The following is a 23,370-nucleotide window of genomic DNA, read 5'->3' as shown; positions in this document are numbered from 1 at the left end:
CCATTAGCTCTGTTAGACTTGCTGATACCTGCTGCATTTCCAATGATGGTTGTTTACACCGAACTTCAGAGATGAGACCCAGCCAAGTTTTGAATTACCTTGAATGTAACATTGTTTACTTGAAATGAAATGTAACAAATGAGACATGGTCAAACGCTTAATAATTTTAGAGTATTCAATAAAAAAGAGCCTACACACAAGATATGAATGCAAGCTTGCATGCTAATGCTAGCTGTCTTGAGTCCTGACTGCTTTATGTAAACAAAGTACAGAGTGCTAGTGTTGTACAGAGTGCTAGTGTTGTTCAAGATTCAATTTATTGTCATTCAGCATTTACACAGGTGGACAATAGATAAAATATATTATACTAAAGGGCCCAGACAGCAACAGAAAAACCCTTACAAACAGAAGAAACAGCCAGGTAAACTTAAGCATGCCATTAGACAGTACTTTACCTGGCCATCAATCTGTATCACTCCACTCACACGGTATGTAACAATGGGAAAGATATTCTTAATATTCCTAGATTTACCTTAAAAACATGATCAGAATACACTCAGCTGAAAGTTTTTTTTTTCCTGTTTATCCTGGCTAACTATGTAGCCCTTCTTTTCTTACTAAGCGCTCTGATTTCCACTCCTTTGTGTTTCTTCGCCCATTGGCCAGATTATAGCAACTATACAACACGATTGGTTACCATTTGAAAATCAAAACAACTGCTCCGTTTATATAGTATATAAACTTGATAGTTAAACTAAACTTTAAATGGTGTTTAGTAATACTCTTTCTCCCACTTCACTGCCAGATGAACTGTTTTGATCTGTCTCCCCACAATATCACGACGGCGCTTGTTGAGAGTCGCGTCATCATCAGAATAATATCTATTGAGTAGTCTGACAGCTTACAGGAAGAAACTTCTGATCAGTCTGTGGTTTTGGCATGAATGCTCCTTCACACTCATCCAGATGGTAGGGGTATAATCTTGGATGCTGCTGCACAGCCATATGAATTCTTTCAGATCACTGTGGTTTCATAATGATCATTATGAAACTGATACAACTCATTGCAGGGTGGAATGTTCCTGATTAATTGTTTTTCATTCCAGGGTCTAAAGTGGTAAATTGGGCCTGATGCAAGACTTCCCATCTGAAACAGTCAAGTTAGCACATAAACACTGTACAGCACATCACTAAATCAGAGCAGCAGGTTAACTAGGACTTCAGAAGCGGATCGGTTATTGCCTGAGGAGGAATGTCATTACCTTAGCAATTTTGAGTCTTGTCACTGATCGTAGACTGTTTTGCTGATTTTACAGACTCATTTTACAGACTGATTTTTATGAAACAGCTACTCCATACTTTAACATATGGAACTATACTTATGTACATTCTTCAAATCTCTTATGTCTAACTAGAACACCGCTCACTTTTGCCAACATATTAAAAATCATTTGATGCCAATTCTGAATTTGGGTGCAAATCCCATAGAAATAAAACAGACCACCAAAATGGAAAACACATAATAAACAAGCTCTCAGAAGGGGGGACCAGAAGTCCATGAAAGGGTGCGTGAGCTTAGTCATGTGGTGGTATGCAGTTTTCTTGAACCCTGATTCTAAGCTTCCAAAGCAAAACTTTTATTATTATGACAGATGTTTTTTTATTTCTCCTCCCCCTTTTTCATGAGTGGGGAAATAATATGAGAGAGAGACAGAAAGACATGGAGTTGGGGGTAGTGAGGTAACAAGCCAGCTGGGAGACAGGGAGGAGAAAGAAAAGGAGCAAAAGGAAGGGTGCAGAAAGAGGTCAGGGTTATTGTATAGATAATCTTTTGTCTGTAAACACCGAGATTGACCAACAACACACAGGAAATTCCAGCCGCCGTTTGTTTGTCTGCTCCTGTAAATGCACCCTCAACTCAGTCAGTGCTCTGACCTAAGATCCAACTCAAAATGGGTCTAATGTGAGTGTTTACTCACAGGTTTGGATATAAACCCACTAACCTACACTGCTTGTTTAGTATATGGTTGTGGTGAGCAGGGCAGGGCTGAACAGCGTCTGGGCAGAGCGAGGCCAGGAAGATAAGAGGCGAATGACTTTCACCTGCGTGCCACACCGGTCTCGTGTTCCATGGAAAATCTGGGAATTACTGTTAGGCAGATGCTATTTGCACCCCAGTGCAAAAAGTGGCAGATATTATTTGCACCCCAACCCTGGTGCAAATAATGGTAGATACTAATTGCACCCTGGTGCAAATATTTTCAGAAACTATTTTCACCCATATTTAATTACTAACATACAGTATAGGCATCAATGCAGTGTGTTTATTGTGCTTATTAAGAGTCCTACAGACACACTAAATTAACCCCTACCCCTATGCCTAACCTTAACCGTACCTTAGAAAAAATAACCTTGGTTTTACTACAGTAACCATGTTTTTTTTTGTTGTTGTAAATTTACAGTAACCACCAAATTAACCATGGTTGCTATATAAACATATTACTATACTCGACATTCACCGTGACCAAATCACAGCGACAACATTTATATTCATTTTTATCTATTATTTTAAGTAGTATTAAATGAAATATTAAGAGTGGAATCAGGAAATCGGATGGGAAAAAGAGTGGGACAAAATGCATACTCAAAGCACGGTCGCTACGACCACTGGTGGATTTAGGCATGGGCGACATGGGCAGTTGCCCAGGGCGGCATCTTGCGGGGGGGGGGGGGGGGGGATGGGGCGGCACGAGGGGACGTCAACCCCCCCCCCCCACCTGGTCAACAACATTGGGAGCGTTCTCATTTACAATCACCAACCCCTGCACACACATCCCCCACCCCCCAGTCAACAACTTTGGGAGCGTTCTCATTTACAATCACCAACCCCCGCGCTCATCATTTGCTCACACTTATGTCGTTTCAAACTCATATGACTTTCTTTCTTCCGTAGAACACAAATGAAGATATTTTAATGGAGATATGATGTCTGCTCATCCACACAATGCAAGTGAATGGTGATCAAATTTTCAAACTCAAAAAAGCACATAAAGGCAGTACAAAGGTAATTCATAAGACTCCACTGGTTAATTCCATGTCTACTGAAGCGATCCAATCGGTTTTGGGTGAGAACAGACCAAACTATAACTCCTTTATCCACTATAAATCTGGCCATTGCAGGCACATAAGAGTCTTATGGATTAATTTTATGCTGCCTTTCTGTGCTTTTTGGAGCTTGAAATTTTTATCAACATTCACTTGCATTGTGTGGACAAACAGACATATCTCCATTAAAATATCTCTGTGTTCTTCGGAACAAAGAAATTCATGCGAGTTTGAGATGACATGAGGGTGAGTAAATGATGAGAAAATTTTCATTTTGGGGTGAACTATCCCTTTAAATAAAAACTACAAAATATGAATAAGTGAAATAAATGGAAATTTAGAATGTTTAAAATAATTGCACTTTCACAAAAAAAAAAAAAAAAAAAGAAAAAAAGGTTTTCCATAATAAATAATTATGGTTGGTATCAAGGTCTGTGCGCTAGCCTGCCAAGTTAAAGTTGCTCACAGAAACAAAAATAAATGGGGTGAAAGCATCATAATTGCTTCATCTGAATGCAATAATTTCATAATTTAAAATCTGAATTGCCTTAGCTTGCAACTAGGCCTACAGCAAATTTTCCCCTGTCAGGTCCTAGATGACGTGTTTTAACGTGTTCCTAAACGCCTTTCCCCCCTTGTTTAGAAGGACCGTGACAGTCCCTGACACAGAGGTGCAAAAACGTCTCTTCTGTCTCTGCTGGACTGTAGAGAGTAGAGAGAGGCACTAAAATCGACATAAGACCACCGAGACGGAGGACAGCAATCAGCTGCGGCTCATTATTGTGTAACCGGATATTTTGGGCACATCTGCTCGCGGCATGAAGGCAGTGGGAAACCAACAGTGCTTCTGCAACCAAGCATTACGACTGTACTTTTATAAACGACAAAAATGTCCATTCGCACACTAAAAGTTGCGCTATAAAACATAAAAGCAGCGCACTCCCCTCCCCCTGCTCCCTCCTCTCACATCTGGTTCCACTCAGAGTTTGGACTTTCGTGGCATTCCTTCACATCAGTGCAGCCACAGAGCCAACACAACACCACAGCACTCCAAATAAAACCAAACCCTCACATTATTAGTATTATTTTTTTAAATCACAAACTCTTCAATAACCATATGACAACAAAAAAGCGGTGAGATAAAAAGGCCGAAATTGGACAAAGTCATACTGAGGTGTTTCTTCAACTTAGGGCAATTTTGGGCTTCTAGAAAGTCTAGTTAAAACGTTTTTCACACCCTGACTAGTTGATTTCATTTGTCTGCTAACAATGTAGTGTGACATGCATCACAATAGATTTATGTCATTTTTTTCTTCTTCTGAAAGCCATGGAAATTCCCATCACAGTGTCATTTCCAGCACATCTCACATTCTGTATTGTGTTTAATAGAATCGTGTGTTGGAAATGATGATGATGGAAATTATATTTGAATGTTTTTAAAATAAAATGGCAGACTCCTTTGTCTTGCTTGGGCTAATTTAATAGCTAAAATATTATGTATCTTTAATACACATATTTAAATAATACTTCACACATTATGCATAGTTTGGTAAAATTACAGCTTGATTGGAAATGACCCCAATAAAATATTCAGCTCATATTTACCTCGGTTTTCATTTGTTTTCTTCAAACGTCACTTGTTTTATCTTTATCTTATTTTATCTCAAGCATGCTATTTACTGACTCTTTCGACTTGGTTAACAAGTAGCCTATACACTAACTTTTGAAAACTTTTATTAGGGGCAAATTTGTTTGGTGCGGTGGGAATGACGCCAAAACTACGTGGGACAGTCGACATTTTTGAAAAACTGATCAAAATAATTTTCACACCATAAATGAAGGTTTACTTCACTCTTTCTTTAGATTATCAAACTTTTAAAAAATGAAATAATAATTTGTAATTTTATAGTGGATTTTAATAGTTTAATAGTATAACTCTGGGTCTACGGTGAAAACAGTAAAACTATGGGCTACTTAAAACACATTTGAAAAATATCAACATAAACGATGAAGGCTTGGTAAAACGTTTCCCTTTTTAAGTCTCTTTTAATATGCCTTCATTAAATAATAATAATAATAATAAAACATCTATTTATATTAAAAACAACCCCTGGAACGTGAAATTGCCCAAGTTGAAGAAGACACCCAATGAACAAAGTCATAATGAACCGTTACAAATGTTTCCTACCCGAGTGCGCGGTGCTCCACTCCAGACTTAACACCAAAAATAAATATAAAGTGCATCTGCAAGCAGTTATATACGCGCGTCTCCAGTTGCCCTCCCGGTGCCCGTTGCCGTGTTGATGCATGCCCGCGGAAAGGTGAAACGGAGAGAACCACGGCTGATTTGTCCCCTTCTTGTTGAAAGAGAAAACAGGAATGGCAAGGAGAGACGGATTTCAGGCTGTGTGTTGCTGTGTGCGTGGACTGTGATGAGCTCAGAGTGAATGAACGGCGTGATGTTCACTTTCACCGCACACGCGCACACTCCGTCCCGTGCAAGTGAAGGAAGGCGGAGAAATCAGTCTGAATGACTACCGACAACCGGGATAAGAGTGGAAGAGAATATACCAGAAGTTAGAAACTCTTGGCTCTGAGGAAAACGGATCAATGCATCACTCATTGTTTCATTTATATTTGCTCTTAAGCGCTAATGACTCACATTCAACACACTTTTACTTGAGGGAAGAAAAGGTGCACCTGGAAGTCTACTCTTAATGTTTGTTAATGTTGAAGTTATAATGAATTAGTCTATAAACCATTTATTCACTAATTTCTATTAATATTCCATAATTTCTCCAGTAGTTCGGATTTCTAGCGTCATTCAGAATAATCTGATTTTGCAATTACAGGAACAGAAAAGTGACAATAAATGTAAGTGTACAAAAAGCTTCTAACGTTGTTAGAATGAGGCATGAGGCTGGTCGATCTGATCTATAAAGGTTTGATCTCACTGTGAATTCACCTACAGTAGGTCAAATGTTCTTCAGCTAAATTCGGTCTGTGCTTACTGAAATTCGGACCACTGCCCCCAGTGGCCGAAGCAGGAAGTGTTTTTGAACGTATGGGCAGGTGTGAGCTCCAGTTTTTGATTAAATTGTTCATAGAAGGTGCCAAACGAGTTATTTAGTGAGGTGTTTTTAGCTGTAAATTATGTACTACAGTGAAAAAGATGGATATTTTATGAACTCAACCCCAAAATTCACGAAAAATATTTGTACACCATCTATTGACAAGGCTCATTACAGTATCCGGTCAATGCCGATAATCGCACAATGCCCAAATATCGTCCTATAAATGGAGCAGGCCAATCAGTCTATCACATGAGGCATGCAGGCTCATTCAGAGCTTTAATATTTCTTAAACCTCAGGCAAGTGATTCAAACAGGGATGCACATGCCGAATGAAATGCTTCAATTTACTGAGCTATTGGCATTCAAGTTTCCTAATGACTACCAGAATACAATGAATACTACAATCAGGTTGGACAGACTTTTTATGTTAACTCCTTATACATATCTTTTCTATGCCTTTACCTAAGATGTGACAGAAGAATATTGTAATTAACTCAGTTAGCAATGTTCTTCGTACTCCTTGGGCTGTATAGCACTGCATGACAGTGTACTCTGTAATGTATTGATGCATGACATCACCATAGCCATGATAAGTAAATGGGTGGAGTAAATGAGTTAGAATAGTCAAGACATGCCTGGTGTGGTAAAGCAATCATCTACTACAGGCTCAAGCTATTGCTAGCCTGGGTGTTTATCCAAAACAACTCCCAAATGGCAAGTTTATGTCCTGCAGAGACTGAAAGAGTTAACTTTTTTATTTTTATAGTTTGTGATGGGAACAGTCATGTAAATGACATTTATACCACTTAAAGGATAATTTTAACCTCTTGCAGAGAACCAGGGGTGTTGTTCCCATTCATTAGTGAAAGTCGGCAGTTTACCTTCCTACTATGCAGCGTGCACTTGTGCTAAAAGACCTTTCAAAACTGCTTAAGTGGAAATTTAACATGGACCATGACTTTGCCAAAGGTCAGTTTTTGTATTTTAAGGCCTGTCATACAGAATAAATGCAATTATATAGAAAACCACATTAAGCATATTTTAAAATAAGCACCTTTAACTTTAAACCAGACAGGTCTTTGTCAAGACAATTGTTGATTATGGCTTGACAAAGCCTTATCTGAAAGCTTAAACTAAGTTTACAATTTTGACGATTGATGGTTATTCAGACAAGACCAAAGGCCAGCCAGCTAGCTATAGCTAGCTAGCTAGCTAGATCATCAAATTAACCCTAAACATAGAGGAAATTAAAGCAGATTAAAGACCTTTTTTGGGCTTGTTTACATTTGAATTTTTGACAGATGGAGAATTAATGAGCATTATGTTGGCTCATTTGAACATTCCATCAATGTACGTCTATGGGACTTTAAAAAAAATGTTTGATCGTCTGCTGTGCGAAAACTGTAAGTCTAAACACAAAACATAATTTGTAGAATAACAATGTTGGCTTCATCAAACCAACATAAGCTTTTTATGCAAGCTTAATGAAATACACACCAAATTCAAAACATTTCGATAAATTATCATTTGAGATCAAACTGATAAATCAACCAGAGCTGCCAAAACTAAGATCTAAAAATGATGGATCGATTGATATAGCAGAATGAAACCATTTAATACCTTTTAATAATCAAAAATCAAAAAGGCAACATCAACATTTTGGGGGACCAGTATCTGCAACAAATAAACCAGACAACACAAAAGTTTATAACCAACAGTATTTAATGCTCACGCCCAGTTCTGCCCTGTACCCCTGGACTAGCTTTGCCCCTCTAGCCAGTTCTTTCCCACAAAAAGTTAAACAGGATCAGGCAATTAGCCATTTCACCAGACCTAAACATATGAGTGTGTATATTTTTGAATGCATTGGAGTCTTTGTGTTTCTATGCGAGGCAAAACACTTTTAAATCAATTAAAGAACAACCAATCTAACTTAACATTTTTGAACGTTAGATTCTCTCCAACACTTGAGGCCACTGGTTAGTGTCGCTAAAACAATCTAAAATGATACACTTCCTTAAAATGCGCTTTCATAACAGCATAAAGCAACAAAAGAAAAGAAAGAAAAAACACTCAAGTCAAACAGCACCACCTTCTGGCAGGAGCTCAGCTTTGGTCATAAGAATAAGAGGGGTGAGAACGAACAGGACACAAAGACAAATGTCTCCAGAAACAGACAACCTGTCCTTTACATTTGTCATACAGTACAAATATTCGATTCCCAGCACATAAGATTAGCTAACCTAGAGGTCCAGCAATGCTGATACGGCCTCAGCATTTATAATTTAATCTGAAAACATTTCAGAAAGACGTTTCGATTTGATAAAGATTAAAACTGGAGTTAAGTATTGTTGAAATGCACCCACTGACGGTATTGCTTCCAAAAGTTCATGGATCCATTCCGGAGGCAGAAGGAAAAGGGAGAAAGAGGCAGGGATGGAATTCGTTGTCAGCAGGGCGTCTCCAGATTCTTTAGGAATATCGTACACTTGAATGCATCTGAGCGGGCTTGTCCTAGCAAACGAAAACATCTAGGGGCTGCCTTTAACAAATAAAATAAGCTGACCTCGTTATAAATGTGTCTCTATATGTGTGAATGCATGTATTGGTGTTGTGGGGTTCAGGGCATATACCAGTCTGTTCCACCTGTCCGAGCAGTTGCAGTTCTGGCCATTACACTCGCACAGGTAATACACCCTCTTATATTAAACTTTGCTTCCTCTGACCCACTCTAGGGGGTGCGTTCACTCCCCATCCATCCATTCAAAAAAAAAAAAAAAAATCATTAAAAAGAAGCCTCCAGATGCCTGGGAGGGGAAGAAGGGTGGAGGGGGATGCGTCTTGTCTTCATCCCTCTCTGTCCCCTTCCTCCTGCTCCCTTCCTCCTGGCAGGTAGGGGTTGGATTCCCCTTCCAGTGCACTGCAGAAGGGCGGGGCAAATGCCCTACTCCCCCTGCTCCAATCAAAACAAGCGAGGATAGGCGGGGTTCTCAATTTGAGGCGCTGCTGTTGGAGGAGCTGGAGGTGGAGGCGATGGCCATGCTGTTGTTACCAGTGGCGGCCACTGACTTGCGTATGTGTGGGAGGAGGTAGGGATCACTGGCCAGCTGGTGAACGTCGATACGGTCCTCCTTACGGTACACCAGACATCTGCGAATGAAGGCCTAGAACAGACGAGAGAAATTAGAAACCGTTCACTTAATTATTGAATGACAAAGCCATGATATAAAAGGATTCCTTTTTTATAGTTATAAAAAAATAAAAACAGGAAGCACAGTTATATATAAAAAACAAAAAACAAAATGAAGATTAGTGTTCCAGGGACATGAATGAATAGAAGCCAATCTGATTCATTAAGTGACTAGTCATTGTTATGATAAGTCTCCTAGCAACACAGAACCGCACAAATGACATAATCCCACAACCAAAACTCCAAGTTGTTAAAAGCCATGGAAGCACTTAAAACTGTGTGCTTATTACTTTCTTTGAAACTTTTGTCGCCAGGATGACATGTCAGGTGCTCTGACAGATTGCATGTTCTGTTCAATGCTGTTGAAAAGGTTTCGCCCAGAGGATAACTTATTTATTCTTACCTGTAAATGTTAAAAGCATTTACATTTTGTAATACAGCTTATCCAAACAGTTTGTCAGTCACCATTAAGCATAAAACACTTCATATAGCAAAGATGTGCACATACGTGTCAACCAAATGGAACAGAAATAATTTATTAGGGGTTCAAGCCTGAAGGGATAGAAAACCTATGGTTTTTGTTAGGATTTTTTTTTAATTATTATTAAGGGGGCCAAGCAGCAAAGCTGATGGGACCCTATTGTAATTGTACTGATTTTCTTCTTTTTCACGTTTTTTTTCTGCCCTTTTTTTCTGTCTGGGCGTAAGAGACCGTAAATCGTAGAGACACCAAACTTGGCAGGATGATCCCAAATCCCTCTCTGACCCTAGGTGGCGCTATAATAAACACTTAAGTTTTGGCTCATATCTCTGTAACCGTAAGGGCTATTTTGAATTTTTGGAAAAACCTACTTTTCGAACTCCTCCTAGACTGTTAGTATGATCGGCATGCAATTTGGTATACATCATCTACAGACCCTCCTGACAAAAAGTTTTCAAAAGAATTTCAATACATCATCTTTGGAACTATTTATTAAATATACAATTCCTTCGGTTTAATGAGATTTGAGTAATTGATCAATATCTACTCAAATCGCAAACTCCAAATGTAACCAAACTAGAATGTCAACAAAGTTTCGTACAACCCCTAGGGGGCGCTACAACTAAAAAAAAAAAAAAAACGGTCATAACTTTGCAGCCGTTTGAGTTCAAATGCTAATATATTCTTAAAAAATCGATTTGACAAATGAAAAAAAATGGACGCCGCCAGCCAATCAAATTTCAGCACCTTATAACTCTACTGGGAATGGCCGAGGGTTATGGAAATTACTATACACAAGCAGGGTGTCAACTTGAAGCCGCATATCAAATTTTGTGACAATCGGCCACATGGTGGCTGTATAATTAGCCAATTCATGTTTTTGCTCATAACTCCGGAACGTCTAGGCTACAATACAAATTTGTAGCTTCTTTGAATCCACCAGTGCCCCACAATGATATGGTCACTTGAATTTCCATTTCCACAAGAAACTTTTTTTACATTTGATTTATTCGAAAAACCTACTTTTTCTTCGTCCTAGGCCGTTTGCTCAATTCTCACAAAACTTGGTATATATCATCTACAGACCCTAAGAAAAATTTAAAAATTTTGATGCGTTGAATCATTCCAAAGATATAAGTAAATATGTTTTGGGCGTGGCCTGTAATGACTAATTAGCCTGTGAGTGCAGATTTCAAACGTAACAAAATATGTACACGTGGACAAAAGAACACTCTGAGGTAACATAAAATGTTTTGTTCATTTTTTATGCTAGGGAGTGCTATAACTTCAGACAATCCTATTTTTGCAACTGTGCTCAAAGCAGGTGAAATGCCACACAAAAATAGCTATCCACAGCATCTTTCCTGTCAAAATTTGTTTGTTTTGGTCATCTCGCCATATGTGCTTGGCCCCCAACACATAGCCTGCGGCTATATTTATTATTTTTCTGCCCTAAAACTCATTGATCTGACCAAACCTTAAGTCCTACAGATCTGAAACTTTCAGGGATGGTAGTACCACAGCTGACATGGTGGACACACAATTTCGCCCCGATCGGCCACACGGTGGTGCTACAGTGATCAAAACAACATTTTAAAAAAATGCCCATAACCTTTTAACCGTATGTCACACACTCATGTGCCTTGTATCACTGGATTCATTGGCTCACAGCGAACAAAATTGCTCTCTCTGATTTTATTGGTCATTAATTTTTTTTTCTGAATTTGCGATTATTTGTAAAACCTACCTTTTGCAAACTCCCAAAATGAAAAGTTAAAGGAATTTTGAAATTTTGATTTATCGTCAAGCGGTATGCCAAAATGTATTTAGTGGGTGTGGCCCTTTTACTAAAATGGTTATAACTTTTGAATGGATTGAGATATCGCCAAATTTAGTACACTTATATATGGGGCCATTCTGAGGACAAACAAAATTGTACGCCTCTGTCTCTTGGTGGCGCAATATTTAAAAAAATAAAAATGGCAATAACTATGGAACCGTTGGTCCGATCGACTTAAAATTTTGCATGCAGTGTCTTTGTCCAAGTTATCATCAAGGTATATGAGGACAGTCGCATATCTTTAAAAACATGGCCGCCATCGAACAATCAGCTTTCAGCAGCTTTTATATAGGGTTAAATAAGGCTGATCAGAACTAAACTTGGTAGGCCTATTTGTCTCTTGGCCCATGAGGTCCATGCAAAATTTGAAAAAAATTGGCCACCGGGAGGTGATATCGCATTTTACATGCATGTAAATCATTGTCTATACCGCAGTGCTTCACAAAGAAACATGTTATTCATACCATATTCTAGATCTCCTCATTCTGAACAACTTTGCCTCAAGTACCATTGGTGTGAAACAAAACTTTCAATAAATACTTGACATTATTTTGAAAGATTACTTTTTCGAACTAGTCCTAGGCCATTCACCCGATCGGAACCAAACCAGTGAAGAAAGATCCTCTGGAGTCCCAAAATGAAGTTAAATTAATTTTGAAATTTTAAATTTATCGTCAAACAGTACACCAAAACTTTCGTAATGGGTGTGGCCACTCTGACTTAAATGGTTATTACTCTTTAACAGAATCAGATATCATCACCAAATTTGGTACACATATGCACTGAGTCATTCTAAGGACATAAAAAAATTCTGCATCTCCACCTCTTGGTGGCGCTATAATAGTAAAAAACTTTAAAAATGGATCTAACTATGGAACGGTTGGGCCGATCGACTTGTAATTTTGCATGCAGTGTCTGTGTCTAAGGTGCCATCAAGGTCTATGAGGACAGTCGCATACCTTGAAAAACATGGCCGCCATTAAGTCCCAATATTAATAATTATCAAAAAAAGTTATAACTTTTGATTCAATGTCACAAAGCTACACCAAAACGTAAGCAGTGGGCGTGGCCACTTTTACTTAAACAGTTATAACTCTTGAACGGAATGAGATATTTTCACAAAATTTGAGACACTTATATATGGGGTAATTCTGAGGACACATGAAAAAAAAATGCATACCTATGCCTCTTGGTGGTGCTATAACAGTCAGGAATGAAAAAATTCCATATCTGTGTGATACCTCACCTGGTGTCTCAAAATTAAGGCACTTTAACATTGTCATTGATGTAAGACGTTTTGTGATCGGATCACAAAAATCACATTCAAAGGTAGTCAGAAATGCATGCGAGCACATCGCATATGAGGTGTAAACGCTAACCCGTCCTGATGCATCCGCGACAGCAGCGAAATGCCACCCCCCTGTCCTGTCAATCAACCGCTACACTTTAAAAAAAAAAATTATAATAATTTAACTTTGCCAGTTACGAGCGGCTTTAAAAGGAAATAACTGTCCGATTAGAAAATTTGAGAAAGCGGATACATACACAAGAACGAGAATTTGATAGATCTTTTTTGGTGTGTCTGATTTCAACATGCAGTGACAGAGATGAGAAGCACACACATCTGAAGCTCCTTTAATGCAGGTAATCCTCTAATATAACAGATAATTCTGCTTGAAATTTTGCATTTGTTCTTGGATTAAATTTAGGATGCATCTGGGAGAAACAGCGCACCATTGTTTCCCCCCCAATTTATTTGTCTTTTATAACTTTGTTGCACTTTGAAATCATGTAGTAACACAGTAACATAGTGACTGATGTATGTCATCATAAGATCAGAGACCCTCCCTTCGAAATCTGAACACAAGTGGTCACAGGATATGCATTTAAGTGACCAGGTGTAAACAGCGATGCGTCTCGCCTGACCACGAGATCGGATCACATGAGATGCAAATTAATACCAGATGTAAATGAGGTCCTTCATGGGGCAATTCGGGTCTAAAAAAGGAGTTCTGTGAGCCATCTCTTGTTTTTAGGATGCTCTGGGAACACACCATGAAAGAGAGAAAAGACAGAGAGAGCGAACACTACACAAAAATACAAGTTTATGTAGAGATACCTTAGCCTCAGGCGAGACTCCTGGTTTGGGTGGAAACTGCACCTCTGTGGCTTTGAGAATGGTGTTCTCCTGGAGAATGTCCTGCTGGGACTGATTATGACCAAACGGCTGTGTGAAGGGAGAACAAGAATATTTCAATGGACATTGAGTGTACAGAAGAAAGAGAGAATATATCTCAATGGACAGTGAGTGTGCAGCCAGTATTAGAAAATGTGTCCGTGTTTGTCTTTTACCTTCTTCCCATAGAGGCACTGGTAGAAGATGACTCCAACAGACCAAACGTCCACTTTGTTGGAGATCTTGGGTGGCTCTTTTCCAACCACAAAACATTCTGGGGGAAGATACCTAAAGCACAGGAAGGCAAATGCTAAGATGAGTTTTCCATTTTGGACTTCTTTTCCAAAAGAATTCAGACTATACTAGATAACTAACACTAAGGTTAAGTGTGTAATTCCTGCACCACTAGCATCACCAAACGGAATTGCAAAAATTATGACTGCTTTCAAACAGCTTTCCCAAACACTTGCCCAGTCTACCGATGGTCAGATTAGGCAAGTGAATTTATAAATCCACCATGAACTTCAAACATATGCATGTGTGGAAATCAAATCACCAGTATGTCCCTGCCCCCTGTGACGTCAGCTCCATGCCGTCCACCCCGTAGTTGTCGTCGTCCATGATCTTGGACAGTCCGAAGTCTGTGATTTTTATCTCTCCGCATGCGGTGCCATTCACCAGCAGGATATTACCTAGCCAATCAGAGAGGTTAATGCTCAGATGCGTCTACAGTGACTAGTGCATAGAACACCTCAGTATGCTAAGTGAAAGTCAAATACTGTACAACAGCATATAGCCTGAATTAAGCAGTCTCTGGGTACCGGGTTTGAGGTCATAATGGATGATCGGTGGGCGGATCTCATTTAGGTACTTGAGAGCGTTGACAACCTGCATAATGATAGATCGGGCCTCTTTCTCTGACATCAGCTTGTGTTGCTTTAGGTAGAAATCCAGATCGTTCCCCTCACAGTACTCAAGAACAGTGCAGAATCTACACACAATCCCACATGAGAAAAATGTATTATTTATAAATGCACAAGTGCAAATGATGCACAGTTTGGTTTTAAAGTGGTCATAACATACTCTTTTAGAATTTCATAAATTATATCATAATATAACTTTATCATCTTCCCTAAGGTCCACTTATAATGTTAGTAATGTTTTTTTGCACCAGAACAGTCATAATTTAATAATATATAATAATTTTCTACCCTGTCTCTGGCCCTCTGTCTGAAAACACTCGGCTTTAAGCTACATGGCCCTTTAAGACTTCAATGTAAATGCAGACTGTTCTGATTGGCTAACTTCATGCAGCCCCTCAAATACAGACATATTTGAAATGTAATCCGAAGAAAATGAACAAGCTTCACATTGTAAAACTACATTTCAGGGTTTACACAACATACAGCCAACACATTTCATCTTCAATCAAGCACAGCAACTATCAAACCAGGGCTGGGTATTAATACAGATTTCCCCGAGTCAATTAGATTCAGATTCACAAGCTCTTGATTCGATATCGATTCATATGGGTTTATGTCAGTTATAATGTCCCTTTTGCTTACATATAAAGAAATTCTCTCCCAGCTAATGCTGTGAATCATACAGGGGACCTTTTAACTGGGTACATTAGGAAAATATTATTTGTACTAATAATATTTTAGTATTTTTTCATTTTGGTCACATTTTGCCTTCTAAAAATGAACAAATAAATGTATTCAATCAATAAATAAGATAATAAATTGCATATATTATTTTTGTTACATATTTATTTTTAAATCGCATAATTTGTACAAGTATTTACATTGATTTGTTGAATACATGCCAAAACCGATACTCTCTCTACAAAAAAAATACAATTCTGTGAACAGCGCCTTTAAATGAGCGCATGTTAACTAGAGAGGACTCGAATGGCTTTACCTCATCTGTGCGATGTATGATAAGATTTGTTTTTTGTAAGTTGTTTTTGATCAACAACTGACTGTAAAGAACAGAAAGGCTATTAAGAGAGACATTTTTCAATGACAAATGGGTTGGGTGGATCTCATCTTCGGACACACATTACACGGAACAACTTTTACTCTCAATACGCTGTGAAAGGATCTCGCTGCTGAACACAAGACTACACAATTACCGGTGATCAGCCAGTTGCCAAATAAATTCACTAGTCGCATAGCACGAAATTTAGTTGCAAATGCGAGTGATTTCCTCTCATTGTAGTAGAGGGCGCATTGAGTGAAAGATCGCTCTTGGGATTTAAGAATCGATATCGTGACTGTTCAATTGAAGATCGCGATTAATCAGAAAAATATTTTTACCCACTCCTAAATCAAACAGTCATGACATTTGAAACATTTGTGAATGAAACTCTTTACTCAAGAGTCTGGTAGTGTTTAACTGCCTCATCTTTCAATAAGTTCCTTTGCAAAGCTTGAATCACATTGTGACTGGTTCCCAACCAGTCCGTGAAATGAGCCCAAAAACGCATACAACCCACGCTGAAATATTCAGAATACGCAAATGTAATACAGTTCATTGGGATGTTGGGTACTTCAACCGGCTTCAACATGCCAAGCAGAGATGCTGGTCTTCACAGGAGCAAGATCTCACATATTCCGTGTTTTACACACAGAACGGCATTTGTTTCTTACAGCCAGTGGCAGCAGCTGAATGAGACTCGACTAGTTGTTGCACGTTTATGATATTAATTTAATAAGTTAAATATTTTTTGAGGGGCATCAGAAAATGGTTTGAGTTCCAGGGCTGAGAAAGAATGTTATAAGTAACATTGCTAACACTGTTCTACATTACAGAGAAATACTAAACCGTAATACTGAGCTTTTAAAATATAAATTTTACAAGCGCACACAAAGTTTTTGCAGTGATCCTACATAATGATTACAAACCATGGTGTTACAAAGAAAAGACTTAAGAGTAAATTTTTTGTTACACTCTGACACACTGGTGTCAGGAGCACAACCTCTCCCTCAACGTCAGTAAGACAAAGGAGCTTGTGGTGGACTTCAGGAGAAAAGATAGAGAACACAGTCCCATCACCATCAATGGAGCACCAGTGGAGAGAGTCAGCAGCTTCAAGTTCTCACATGGTCCATCCACACTGAAGTCGTTGTGAAGAAGGCTCATCAGCGCCTCTTCTTCCTGAGACGGCTGAGGAAGTTTGGAATGAACCGCCACATCCTCACACGGTTCTACACCTGCACTGTAGAGAGCATCCTGACTGGCTGCATCTCCGCCTGGTACGGCAATAGCACAGCCCACAACTGCAAAGCACTGCAAAGGGTGGTGCAAACTGCCAGACACATCATCGGAGGCGAGCTTCCCTCCCTCCAGGAAATATATACAAGGCGGTGTGTGAAAAAAGCTCGGAGGATCATCAGAGACTCCAGCCACCCGAGCCATGGGCTGTTCTCACTGCTACCATCAGGTAGGCGGTATCGCAGCATCAGGACCCGCACCAGCCGACTTCATGACAGCTTCTTCCCCCAAGCAATCAGATATCTGAACTCTTGATCTCCCACGATCAAAATTCATCAGCACTGCACTTTATTACCCTTACTCTTATATCTCACACTGGACTGTCATAAATTATATTATATTCTCTCTAAACAACTGACTAATCAACAGACAGCCTGAATATCAAGACAGTACAATACTGTACATTCTATATATACTTCATATATTTTTATTTTTTATTTTTATTGAATAATGTGTATCTATATAGTGCGTATTGTATACTGTACAGTGTATGTTATTATTTGTATATTGTTGAGTGTAATTATGTGTATATCAGATGTTTAAATTGTGCTGTGTTAATTTGATGTTATTGTAAATTGGTACCGTTTCATCACTGTCACGACTGCTATGTTGATCGGAACTGCACCCAAGAATTTCACACACCATTGCACTTGTGTATATGGCTGTGTGACAATAAAGTGATTTGATTTGATTGAAATACATTGCCTTCTAAAGCTACTTTCTGTCATTTACCCATCTGCCACAATAATGTAATGCATTTTAATTATCTGAATTATTTTTATAAAATATATTATTTTAAGTATTTAAATATAACTATAATTATTTGATCATTATATATTGTTATTATTGAATTAGTTATTTGAGGGACTCTCAGAAAATATTTGTATGCGATCAATTGCGATTAATTCGATTAATTACTAGCCACATCATGTAATGGGATTAAAAATGTTAATCTATTGACAGCCCTAGTTTCTACTCATTTGTGAAAAATAAAATTCAGCATTGTGTATATAGTCAAAACACACCTTATACAATACCACAATGACACACAGCATTTGCTTTGTAATAATTCAAGAAAGTTTTATTAACTGTTATTTTGTTTTTTGCTGTGAACACATTGTTTTTGCCTTGTCCTCTCACCACATCTTTTGGATGTATCACTGTCAGCTTTTTAATGCCCACTTTTTTTTCCCCCTATTCAAACAAATAATGGAAAATATACCAGTAGGTTATGAATGTACACTAAAATGTTAACCGCTGGGTTTAACGTTAATTAAACTGCGGACATCTCCCGAGATGGTCTGAGATTATTTGCAGCACTCAACAAATAAGACAAAATTCTTTCAAACTCTTTTCGGATCACTGACACAGAGAAAGAAATTCTTCAAATGAGCATTCTGTGAGAAACACTCAACAAAAACGCGTCCTGACGGCATTTCTATAGTTTGTTCTTCAAAATATAAACCGTCACGTATAAAGCGGAATCGTTCAGTACTAATGGGAACAGAATTGCATTTAATATTTAATCAATACGGGACGCAGTTTGTCCCGTATTTTAGTGCCTCACATCCAAACAGCCGAGAATGTTTATTTAGGCACTATATAAGCCTATATTTGCATTTGCATCAGTTTCACATACAATTGTCAATGTGTGGGCTCTGAGTAGCGTTAATCTGCGTTACTCTGCGATCACGACAAACTTAAATCATTCTTAGCACACGTGTATTGCTGAACAATATTTTGTTAGAAAATTCCATGACTTTTCCAAAACATTCAATGTTAACTTGTTTTTTCATGACATTTCCAGGCCTGGAAAACACAATTTCTAAATTTCATGACTTTTCCAGAATTTTCATGACTGTACAAACCCTGGCAGATGTATTTGGTCCTTGTGATGTCACAAGTTCCACAAATTCCAAACGGCCTATTTCTAGAGCCTGGTTTAAATAAATGCTATTTTTCTATTAAGAAGGGTGTTTTCAGTTCTAAAACGTACAGTATGTTTTTATAGTACAAAAATCTCTTATATGTCAAAAGATCAAGGAAAATTTGATTCCTCATGTCATGACCCCTTTAAATCAGAGAAAGCCAAGTCAACAAGATGAGAGCAAGGTTACTCACGAGTCGGTATCCAGGGAGAAGTAGTCATAAAGTTTGACTATTCTGGGATGGTCCAGCTCCTTATGTATCCTATATTCTCGACATGCGTGCCTGTAACAACATCAAAAGAAGTTGAAAAAAAAAATAATAATAAATAAATAAAATATATATATATATATATATAGTTTAGTCAACTTTTCACTAGGAATGGGCACCAGAGTACTTGGAAGTGACAGCAATGATAGGTCATAAAAACAAAATTTGCTTGACTTTCTTCATCAAGCTTCAAAATATTTCACATCTTCATTTTAAACTTTGTGACTGGTTAAAGCGTCATTTGCAGTCGGATTTGTCAGAAATCCCTCATGTATAAAACGGTGTAGATTTCATCCTAAAAGCACAAAAGCTTTAAGATGCAAAAAAAAAACCATACGCATGCCAGAACCTGTGCAAATCCCCTTTATAAATCCCAATTAGTGGAATAAATTTCAACAGCTTATATTTTTATGCCTTTTCAATTACTTACATAAAGTATAGCCTAATATCGGCTACATAACATTACTTCTGTACTTCTGATTCGAGTGCTTAACTCCATACTTTTTTTTATACTAAATGCGAGTTATTCTATGAAAAGTGGAGTTCATAATCAGTTTGATTTCATTACTTGGCCAGTTGGAGTCAGCAATTCACACAAACCAGAAAAGAGTGCGTACGCACAGTCAAGAGCATGCAGGCAGTGCGCACATATTTACGGCAAGTTTATTTTTTTATAAATCCTGATGTGGGAGAAATTGTGTATGCACATTTCAATGCCCATTTTGTGCATACGCAAGGTTTATACATCAGGCCCCTGGTCTATATCGGAGCATTAAAGGTATACATTTGTTCATGTCGTCTTGGACTAACACTGATACTTAGGGGCATTGATGCAGTAGATTCAAATGCAATAGCTTTTATTTACCAATATCATTGTAGAAATTCACTATTCACAGTCAGCCATGACTAATTTAGTCCATGAGTAAAAGTGTCCAAAAACAGGTTGAGATTAAGAGAGTATCATTCAGCAGGTCATGTGATCTCAACCTGTCAGCCCCCATGAGTAGACCCTCTCCATGTAGAATACACCAGCTTTGATAAGGATACTGATATGACTGGAGTGGTCATGATTCAAAATTACAATTCATTTCATTAGCAGCACAACTTCTTAAGGAAAAAAAAAGATTTAAATTTCAGAAGCAAAATGGCATTGGAGAAGATTCATTCCCACATGGTATTTTTCACGTTTCAAAATGTTTTAGTAAAAATATTGTAGGTTAATATTAGGGTTGAGCCAAGGTGGTCGACTAATCGACTAGTTGTCCAACAAGTTGTCGATTAGAGGGGTCAACTTCTAACATTACAATTTTTAGTGGTGGTGGTTTTAATGGGAGACGCAATCCTCAAATGAATTGAAACTTCTAAGAGAGCGTCTTTGCATGATTATAGCTTTCTGTGCTAAACAGTGAATAACAGTCAGTAAAACCCTCTGCAAGAAATGTAGTCTCTTTAATGCTTTAGGTTCAGTCTTTTTTATCTGCAGTTTTTACAGCAAAATGCCACATCAACAATACATTTCAAGATGATCACTGTCAGACATTAAATCCTCTGCTGTGAGTAATGTTCCCATATTTGTGAGGTGTTGTGAGAGATTAAAGTCTTTTGCTATATATGACACTGCTTAAATAAATACAGTACCAGTAAAAATGGTTTAAGCTGCTTGATGTCATGAACTAGTTTTTTTATCCGCAATATTATTTTGCAGTTCTGTGCTTTTATATGTGCAAGAAGGATCACCATGAAGCACTACAGTTACATTGAAGCACGTCACTGTGTTCAGAATGCTTACAAATGGTTTTGTGCCGCTCTGTATTGGATAATACAGATGTTATAGTTATTTAGTCCGTTTATTTGTTTAATATCTGTTAGATACCATGTTGAAGTGCTGTGGTTAGCATCCTTTTATCCCTCTGAAACGCATCTAATTGTGGTCACGTGAACATAAGAGCCTGATTATACATTATTATCTTTAACACAGACTAGTCATTCAAACAACCAACCAACTAGTCGATTGTGAAAATCGGTAGAATTGCACATTCCTAGTTAATAATTCTGCGTATTAGGCCTACTATAGTATGTATCATGTAATCGCTTAATGAAAAACATTTTTTTTTTTTTTTTTTTTACTGCTTTTCAGTTCTTGCTTTATACATTTGACTGTTTTTGGTCAAAATATTCCTCTAATTGAAAAAGAAAGGATCACCCTTTTGAAGCAAACACATCAATAGAGATATACTGAGTATCATAAAGAGTGGAAAATCAAGATCTAATTTTTTGGGCAATACTGCCTGTATCATGCTGAAGGTCAAGCCCAAACCCTCCACCCAGTCCCTTTCAAATTACAGTTAAACACAGAGGTCATAAATCCTCAGTTTGGTTTTAGAAAGAGGAATGCATTCTGGGACACCCATGTGTCTAAGATTGCCATTGTTCAGTAACAAGAAGCTCCTTACTAAACCACATACAAAATACACTGACTAAATAAGGATGGCGATAAATAAGGTGTTTGCATTTGACTCACTTGTGATAGTTTTCTTTCTTCTCATCTCTCCAGTTCTTATTGAGCTGATGAATTTTCACAGCCACATACCTCTGCTCAGTCAAATCAAAGGCCTAAGGAGAAAAGAACAGATATAAAGTCAGACAGACTTTACAGAAACAAAAGCAGCAGCAACTACCAAACTGCAAGTGACAGGCAGATAAATTGGCAGATATTTGCCGAAGTTAAGATAATCTGCTTTGGCCGATAACTGTGGTTGCTTGGCTGATTGTGCCAGTACCAAAATCTACCAACAGTAACCCTCTACGTTGGAGAATTAAACATCACTGGCTAGTAAATTTTTGTTTTTACTCGCCAGACTTTTGACAAAATGTAAGTGTGATGCAACTGAAAACAAAAAAAAGATATAAAAAAACCGAGAAGGGGGCATCATCATATATAGTTGAAGTCAGAAGTTTACATACACCTTAGCCAAATACATTTAAACTCAGTTTTTCACAATTCCTGACATTTAATCGTAGAAAACATTCCCTGTCTTAGGTCAGTTAGGATCACTACTTTATATTAAGAATGTGAAATGTCAGAATAATATAGAGAGAATTATCTAACTTGGGTAAAACGTTTTGGGTAGCCTTCCATAAGTTTCTCACAATAAGGTGCTGGAATGTTGGCCCATTCCTCCAGACAGAATTGGTGTAACCGAGTCAGGTTTGTAGGCCTCCTTGCTCGCACACGCTTTTTCAGTTCTGCCCACAAATTTTCTATCAGATTGAGGTCAGGTCTTTGTGATGGCCACTCCAATACCTTGACTCTGTTGTCCTTAAGCCATTTTGCCACAACTTTGAAGATATGCTTGGGGTCACCGTCCATTTGGAAGACCCATTTGCGACCGAGCTTTAACTTCCTGGCTGATGTACTGAGATGTTGCTTCAATATATCCACATTATTTTCTTTCCTCGTGATTCCATCTATTTTGTGAAGTGCACCAGTCCCTCCTGCAGCAAAGCACCCCCACAACATGATGCTGACACCCCCCTGCTTCACAGTTGGTATGGTGTTCTTCGGCTTGTAAGCCTCACCCTTTTTCCTCTAAACATAACACTGGTCATTATGGCCAAACAGTTCAATTTTTGTTTCATTAGACCAGAGGACATTTCTCCAAAAAGTAAGATCATTATCCCCATGTGCACTTGCAAACTGTAGTCTGGCTTTTTTATGGTGGTTTTGGAGCAGTGGCTTCTTCTTTGCTGAGCAGCCTTTCAGGTTATGTCGATATAGGACTTGTTTAACTGTGGATATAGATACTTGTCTACCTGTTTCCTCCAGCATCTTCACAAGGTCCTTTGATGTTGTTCTGAGATTGATTTGCACTTTTCGCGCCAAACTACGTTCATCTCTAAGAGACAGAATGCGTCTCCTTCCTGAGTGGTATGATGGCTGCATGGCCCCATGGTGTTTATACTTGCATACTATTGTTTGTACAGATGAATGTGGTACCTTCAAGCATTTTGAAATTGCTCCCAAGGATGAACC

The 23,370-nt window shown here is 38.2% G+C and overlaps 2 protein-coding genes across 3 annotated transcripts in view; both read right to left on the bottom strand.

Moving 5' to 3' along the window:
- The window catches only part of LOC127450709 (C-type mannose receptor 2-like), a 60,033-nt gene extending 54,506 nt beyond the window's left edge, over positions 1-5,527 (bottom strand). For both annotated transcript variants that reach the window (XM_051714999.1, XM_051715000.1), the window contains exon 1: positions 5,293-5,527. In XM_051714999.1, the coding sequence (XP_051570959.1) occupies positions 5,293-5,413 (121 nt within the window). In that variant the 5' untranslated portion in view covers positions 5,414-5,527. The remainder of the gene's footprint in view (positions 1-5,292) is intronic.
- Positions 5,528-7,882: 2,355 nt separating this feature from the next.
- The window catches only part of LOC127450479 (serine/threonine-protein kinase tousled-like 2), a 31,137-nt gene continuing 15,649 nt past the window's right edge, over positions 7,883-23,370 (bottom strand). The window contains exons 15-21 of the mRNA XM_051714623.1: positions 21,859-21,950; positions 19,263-19,352; positions 14,687-14,856; positions 14,422-14,557; positions 14,042-14,153; positions 13,809-13,916; positions 7,883-9,342 (exon numbers count right to left, since the gene is read on the bottom strand). Of these exons, the coding sequence (XP_051570583.1) occupies positions 9,169-9,342; positions 13,809-13,916; positions 14,042-14,153; positions 14,422-14,557; positions 14,687-14,856; positions 19,263-19,352; positions 21,859-21,950 (882 nt within the window). The 3' untranslated portion in view covers positions 7,883-9,168. The remainder of the gene's footprint in view (positions 9,343-13,808; positions 13,917-14,041; positions 14,154-14,421; positions 14,558-14,686; positions 14,857-19,262; positions 19,353-21,858; positions 21,951-23,370) is intronic.

Source organism: Myxocyprinus asiaticus, chromosome 13 (assembly GCF_019703515.2).
Source record: "Myxocyprinus asiaticus isolate MX2 ecotype Aquarium Trade chromosome 13, UBuf_Myxa_2, whole genome shotgun sequence".
Classification (NCBI taxonomy): Eukaryota; Metazoa; Chordata; class Actinopteri; order Cypriniformes; family Catostomidae; genus Myxocyprinus; species Myxocyprinus asiaticus.
The sequence above is the reverse complement of the archived record's forward strand: the minus strand, read 5'-3'. Positions and strand labels throughout refer to the sequence as shown.